The sequence below is a fragment of the Macaca thibetana genome, chromosome 4 (genome assembly GCF_024542745.1).
Source record: "Macaca thibetana thibetana isolate TM-01 chromosome 4, ASM2454274v1, whole genome shotgun sequence".
Classification (NCBI taxonomy): Eukaryota; Metazoa; Chordata; class Mammalia; order Primates; family Cercopithecidae; genus Macaca; species Macaca thibetana.
Genome location: NC_065581.1, coordinates 127765632 through 127772744, shown reverse-complemented (window position 1 = coordinate 127772744; position 7113 = coordinate 127765632). Strand labels below are relative to the sequence as shown.

At 51.8% G+C, this 7113-nt stretch overlaps 1 protein-coding gene across 2 annotated transcripts; it reads right to left on the bottom strand.

The window, feature by feature from the left end:
• Window positions 1–252: 252 nt before the first annotated feature.
• OLIG3 (oligodendrocyte transcription factor 3) lies at window positions 253–6026 on the bottom strand. 2 transcript variants are annotated; one of them, XM_050786376.1, is made up of 2 exons: window positions 5903–6026; window positions 253–1142 (listed from the first exon to the last, which is right to left on the bottom strand). In XM_050786376.1, the coding sequence occupies exon 2, from the start codon at window positions 1121–1123 to the stop codon at window positions 350–352; it is 774 nt and encodes a 257-aa protein (XP_050642333.1). In that variant the 5' UTR covers window positions 1124–1142; window positions 5903–6026; the 3' UTR covers window positions 253–349. The 2 variants fall into 2 exon arrangements, with proteins under 2 accessions (XP_050642333.1, XP_050642334.1); XM_050786377.1 differs by lacking the exon at window positions 5903–6026 and adding an exon at window positions 1272–1391 and having other exon boundaries at window positions 253–1139.
• Between the last annotated feature and the right edge of the window lie 1087 nt (window positions 6027–7113).

The following is a 7113-nucleotide window of genomic DNA, read 5'->3' as shown; positions in this document are numbered from 1 at the left end:
TTTTTAACTACACCGATCCCATCTTTATACAACAAATGCAGTTTCGACAAGAGCGTATGGCAGGGAGAAATACTGGCGCGGCATGGGGAAAAGAAGCATGCATGCAAAACACACGACGTCCGGTTCGAGTCCCCCTTTGCTACCACCTAGAAATTGCAGTATGATTTTGGTCCTTTCCCTCCGGGGATCAAGTGGAGTCTGAGATCTCTCAGCCAGCGTGGGAGGCTGCGGGCCCCGGAGCCCGCCCTCCCGTGGGCCGAGCTCGCAGCTTCCCTCTTCCCTCCCGGCCCGGCACCGCTGCCCCTCCCGCCGCTCTCCCTTCTCCTCGGCAGCCGGGCCCGCCGGCTGCTCACTTGAGCAAGTCCTTGGACTCTGCCGACAGCCGGGCCATGTTGGCGGTGGAGAGAGCGGACAGGTGCGGAGGCGGCGGCATCTGGCAGATGGTGCAGGGGCAAGGCAGACCAGCCCAGTGCTGGAAGCCGCTGCCCAGCTGCAGCGCGGGCGGCGTGGAGGGAGCCTTGAGCAGCGAGTGGGGAGGCCGGATGGTGCCGATGGCGGGAAGTGAGGCGGCGGACAGCGGTGAGGAGGCGTTGCCGGATGAGAGCGCGCCGCCCAGGATGGGGTGCACAGGGTGCACGGCGTTGGCCGCGTGCGCGGGGTGGCCGGCCGAGTGGCCCACGGTCCCGCAGTGAAAGGCCGAGTGGTGGCCCCCATAGATCTCTCCAACCAGCCTCTTCATCTCCTCCAGGGAGCTGGTGAGCATGAGAATGTAGTTTCTGGCAAGCAGGAGGGTGGCGATCTTGGAGAGCTTGCGCACCGAGGGCCCGTGTGCGTAGGGCATGACTTCGCGCAGCCCGTCCATGGCGAGGTTCAGGTCGTGCATCCGCTTGCGTTCGCGTCCGTTGATCTTCAGCCGCAACTGCTGTAGGTCCTGCTCCGACAGCTGCTTCTTGATTTTGTACTTGCTGCTTTCTCCCGCGGCCTTGGCGCCAGCCCGCGAGAGGCTTTCCCCGGACATCTTCTGCATCATATCGCCCTGCGTGGACGAGACCGAGTTGAGACGGCTCTCCTGGTGGTGGTGGTGGTGGCGGTGGTGGTGGTCCCTCAGGTACATCTCGTCCATGTCCGGAGATGAAGCTCTGCTGGAGACAGAGCTCGAATCAGAATTCATTTTATTAGAGGGGATGCGGCCCTAGCGTGGGGAGGCTTTAGGCGGGAAATTAAAGAAAATCTTGAATTAAAAAAAAAATCTGCACAGCCCAGGAACCCACTTCTCAGCGGCAAGACGTGAGAAGAAAAGCTGAGATGCTGCTTTTCCCCACCTCTCTCCCTCCCACGCCCCTCTCTGGTTAGGTTGCTTCCTGGACAGCTAGTTGGTGTGTGCTTGAACTAACCTCACGCTGAAAAAGAGGGGCTTTTATAGAGCTGCGGCGGAGAAAAGAGACAAAAGGAACCCTCCTATCTATCCTGGGCTGGTTAGGATGACGTGCCATCATTCAGGGCGGTGCGCTTTGCTGTCCCATTTAGCAAGGATTCCTATTCATATTCATTGCGGGGCCGCCCTGGGACACCTCTGCTTCGAACCGCTAGGAGCCCCCAGGCACAAAACCCTCTGATTGACACACTCACCGCTCCAGCTCACGCCTTCCTGATTTTTTTTTTTTTAAACTTTCTTCCACCCCACCCCCCTTCCCAATTTCTCTAACCATATCACACATCGGGAACGGAAGGAAGGGAAGAGAACGTGGCCAGGCGGTTGGTGGAGGTTCCTCTGGGTTTGGAGAGAGGAATTGAAACATTCGCTCTCCTTCCTTTCCTGGCTGCTCCCAAGTTTAGAGAAATATGCGCAAAAATAGGTCCCGTTGGAAAGGTTTGAGGGACAGAGGTGCTGTCGGAGGGCAGGTGCTGTCAGCGGGGACTGGGGCGGGGGTGGGAAGACTGCATGCCGACGTTCTCTGTCTCAAGATTGTTTTTCATTAGATCTCTTTTCTTAAACACTTCCATTCTGTCAATTTTGTTTATTGAGCCCTTCTGGTGTGGTTTCAACGGGATGTCCATGTTTGGTGATGGCTTTGCCCCTGACAGTATTGTGGCGGAGAGGTCTCTTAGTTTCTTTGTCCTCCCGTTTTAAAACATGGATTACTAAAAGAATTTCAGTTTTGCACAGTTCTTTAACTTCCTAGACCAAAAAGTGAGAAAAAAAAAAAAAGAATGTTAATGTCACAAGAAAAGCAACTTGGGAGGCTGGGAAGGAAGAGGAGCTAAGGAGGCAGAGAGAGAGATTGTTAGGACTTGTAAAGGTTCCTGAGAGCTCCAGAGAGATTTTTCCCGCTCCAGGCTTCCTGGACCTTGGCGCTGGCGGAAAATGGTGGGACCGTCCGGGCCCAAAGCTCCGCCGGGCCTCCTCTGGCCGCTGTGCTGATGTGCCCCGAGCTCCGGGAACTCAGCGGCACCCCGGCCTGCGCTGGTGGGTCCACCAGGCTGGGGCCGCCGTATGGCGTCGGACAGGGAAATCAGAAGCTCGTAATAAACAATCTGATGTCGGGGTGAGGGGGCTGTGGGCAAAGAAGCACGGGGGAAGGGAAACAACGAAGGGACCTAGAGAGCCCCTTGTGCTTGCCTGGGCGCTGTGGTTCAGTGCGGAGTCGTCTCTGGGAATAAAGAGGAGCCCGGAGTTTGGAGCCTTCGGTGCGAGTGCAGAGGTGGGCGTAGATATTTCTTCCCCCTTGCTGTGTTTTTGTCGATCAAGACTTTAGCTCAGCAGCACGAGGGGCGGGAAGGCAGAAATCCGGGGAAGGGAGAGAGCCCCAGGAGTGGTCTCTAGAAGAACCCGGACACCGCCCCTCTCCGGGCTTGGAGAAACGAGAGACAAACGCTAGCTAGTGACTGAGAGTCTCGACAGAAGTGTGGAATCGAATCAATCCTGGAACCTCGGGCACTTGGGGCCTCTTGAGCCGCTGAGTCACTTCGAAGAACAGGAGTCCCCCCTTTCCCTTGACTAACCGAGCGGTCAGTGGGAAAGGGATGCGCGCCCAGGTCCGGAGTTTGCATGCTCTGACGCTGTGCCCCACTGACAGTCACGCTGCGAAGGCAGCTCTGGCAATACCAGCCGGATGGGCAGACGCAACATTGGCATCGATGCTTCTGCTACACCGAATTTTGCTTTTCTGTAATGGGGAAAAAATGGCCAACAGCGCTTCGTCAAGGCCAGGACGTTAGTGCTCTTGAAGATTGGACAAGAGCCTCTTCTCCTACCCCTCCACCTCGGAGGAAGGAAAGTTTCTTAATTCAAACGGATTAGATTGGATATGGAAAGACTGATGTCCAAAAGCAATCCTAATACCAAGCATAAAGAATGTTTCTTAATTCAACAGACTCGCCAATAAGATAGTGACATACACCATACACTAAGTCTTCCTGGTTATTTAAAAAAAGGTGGGGAGAGGGTAAGTGTTCCAGAACTTTTGCAGTCCCAGGTGATGGGAGGGAGCTAGTAGCTAGTCCTAACGACAACCTTCTGCGACTCCCCTGCTGATCAAATGGGGTGAGGAGAGAGAGGCGGACGGGGGAGGACAATGGGAGGGAGCACTGGACTGGACGAAGGGCAGCTTCCCCGCCCTGCGGACGGTGGACAGATCCGGCCCCCCGCAGTCCTCCTGAGCACCTCCCTGACCCTAGGTCACCGTCGGCGTCTGTTTTTCTCACACCCAAACTGAAAACGCTGCACCTGAGTTTTGATTAGGGGAAATAGCAAAGTCTGGTCAGAGCAGAAGGGTTGCAAATGAAGAAGTGGAAAATCATGTTGCTACAAGATAATTTACCTTTTTGAAAACGTCTTAATTTTCTCAGTGGACAATGTAAAATACAGTTTTAAATCTCCCCCAAATTGGCAAAGAAGGTGGCAAGGGGAAAAAAAAAAAAAGGAGGGTAGAGCAGCCCTCAAAATACAAGCTTGCGGGGCTGGAATACCGGGGCCAGGGTTCCGGGAGTCCAAACCAGGAGCCACTCTCCTTCAGCACAGCCTTTCAGCAAGAGGGGGCCGACGCCGGCCGCAGCCGGTTCCGAGGGCTGCTCTGGGCCGGGAAGGGGCGACTGGGCCTTCGCCCGAACAGACCAAGACCCTCCCTTCTTTCTTCCCTAAGGGTTTTCAGCTCCAGGAACAGAGGTGCCTGAAATGGGAGATCTGCAGGGACCAGGCCGGGACTCCCTCTCTCCCAGGCCCGGACGCAGCGCGCCCTCCTCTCCTCGGTCACCCTCTCTTTCCCCAAGATCCGTAATGTGTGAGTGCGGGATGGTCCAATGTTCAGGGCCTCGGCCTAGTAAGTACTTTTAGAGGCTAGTTCTCCCACTTCCCATCCGTTGCGGGGATTAACAACTAGACGAAGGGAGTGAGTAAAGGTGCCACAACTTTGCTTCCCATAAAATGGGTTAATACTCGCCGGGGCCCAAAAGGCTGAGGCGCTCGGCGCGCCTTGCCTTGTGGAGTCTCTTTTCGACCCCCGCCACCGCAGCTCAGTTCCTCGAATTGAGCCCTCAACCCGAGAAGAAGCAGGCCAGGAGCTCAGGCGGGCGAGCACACAGACTTCTTTCTGAGGGCTGACTACCATCGCCCACCCGAGACTTTTGCGGAACGGGAGAGGAAAGGAGTCGCCGCCCGGCCAAGGCTGCAGCCAGAGACAACCATGACCTTGGCCCTGGCCGGGACCCCTTTCAGAAGACTCAGACCGGCGGGGAGCCGGAGCGAGCGACCCTGCAGTGGCGCGGACTGCGCTCTCCCGGGCCACACCCCGCGCCCTCGCGGCTGGGGAGGGCTGCGCGGCGGAGGCGGGGGTCCTTCTCCGGCAACAGGTGCGTCCCAAGGCAGGCGGGCTACTTCCCTCTAAGCCTGTCTTGGCTCTGAGAAGAGCCTGGAGTTTCTCAGCCTTCCTACGACATATGAAAACAGCGGGTCGGCGCGTGGACAGGGTCAGAAGAGCCGTCCTGCTGTCCCCGCGCGCCCGGAGCGCTCCGTGGGGACCGCGCACTTGGGAAGTTGTTCGGCTGTGCTCAGCACCCCGCTGTGCCTCCCAGATCACCGGGGATCGTCTCTTACCTGACACCCAGTGAGCGCCGCTCGGTGCCCGACGCCCACTGCTCTGCAGCCTTAGCCACCGAGTTCCTCTCCAGCAGCTGCCGGCTCTGCCTGAGGCCGCGGCGATTTTGGCTCAGGAGCGAACCCCCACCCCCACCCCCGCAAGAGTCCAGTAGCAAATGTCGCCGGCTGACCTGCCGAAGAGCTACTGTGAGAGGCAGGTCAATCAGCAACGTCCAGGGGCTTCTCTCGCTCATCAAGCAGCAAACTTGACCAGCAGAAACTTTGGCCGAGACTGAAAGGCGGGAGGCTGCCCTGTGGGCTTCACCTTTCAACCCAACCACCCTCCAAGACAAAACAGAACAAAAAAGGGAAGCCTAAACATTTCTAACTATATCCCTCATGTGCAAGCAAGGAATAGCCTAAAAATTAGCTGACTTCGCGGAGAAACTTCTGAAAAAGTGCATTCTTTAGCAGAGTAAAACAATAACTTCACAACAATAGCAGTGGGGGTCCGGTCACCAGGGCTGTTAGGTTGATCAAAGAAGCCAGTACCAAAAAGGAAAATAAATAAATAAAAAAGACCAAAAAAAATTAAATATCAACATAAATCACAGTCAAGCAGGAATAATCTCTTCCTGCAGCAGCGCATCCCCAGTGACAGCTTAGGGTACAGAACCCTGAGCCCCTGCATTGGGAGATGCCAAAATCTAAATTCCAACAATTAAATAAGTGACACAAGGGCCAGAGAAGATGGATCTGGACAGACTGACTAAAGCGATTCCATTTTCCGGGTTTCCCTATATTTTAAATGACATCTTAAAAACTTACTGATCTGTCCAGTCTTCCTCCTCATCTTTTTAAAATCCAGTTTTCATACAGGGAAAATAGCAGAAGTGGAAGGGCAGTGGAATTTTATGAGCTGGTAGTAACTGCTTTTCACAATATTGGATGTGAGACTGGAAGATGCCAGGCAGTCCCAGAATAGCACAAAATGATGAGGTGCTAATTATGTGAATATATAGACAAGTTAATACACTGGCAGAACTAGAAGTTTGATTTTAATGATGCATAAGCAGCAAGGCTGGCTAGAACTTACAAATTCATTATAATTATTTAAAGACTCATGAAAGTCAAAGGAGATATGAAGTTCTGGGCTTCATTTACAGGATTTTACTCAATTAGTGAGCATCCTTCAGTACTTTTTTTTTTTTTTCCTTTCTGGTAACATCTGCTCAATAGCCAAAACCTCAACTGAGTTTTCCTCCTGTAGAAAGCCAATAAATGGAAAACTTTTTTTTGCCTCAAGATTGAAATGTTTGGGTTGATTTAAATATCACTGGCGATCAATTACATAAACTGATGAGTTATATTAAAATTTGCATACTTATATGCACATTCTTGGCATGTGCCCTGACAGTCTGGATTTGTGGCTCCATTAATACCAATACTTTAAGAACTACTAAGCAGATGATTTCTTAACAGTATTTTATTGTTATTAACTTACTTCTTTTATGAATTGATAGTTACAGTCACCGTATACAATTTGATTTCTCAATATAAAAGCACAGAATGCTAATTCTACTTTTTGCTTATGGTTATTGGATCATCTCCTGGCTATATTCTATTAAGTAGTTAAGCACATATTGCTGTATTATTGCTGAAGTGCTTAAGGAATTTAGTTTTATTTTAGAGATGGTTACCTTATGTAGCATATGTATCCTCATCTTGACTTCAGTTATATTCAGATTTATACACACACAAAGTATATAAGTAAATAGATACCACAAAGAGATTAGAATATAGGTATAGAATCTAACTATAAAGGAATAGTAGGTTAAAGAAATGTTTACACTTATGACAACAATTTATTACACTGCCTTTTTATTATAGGTACCTATACATGCAAGTTCTGAAATTGATATGTATATTAGCATAGAGTCAAATACATTATTTCTTCAAAGTCTTTGGGTTCTAAATAAAAATAAATTTTTTCAGATGCTGTCTAATGAAGACAATGGAAAACATGTTAAATGCCTTTT

Excerpts from the sequence above, each read along its gene's own strand:
- OLIG3 (XM_050786376.1), bottom strand. The coding sequence starts at position 1,123 with ATGGACGAGATGTACCTGAGGGACCACCACCACCGCCACCACCACCAC.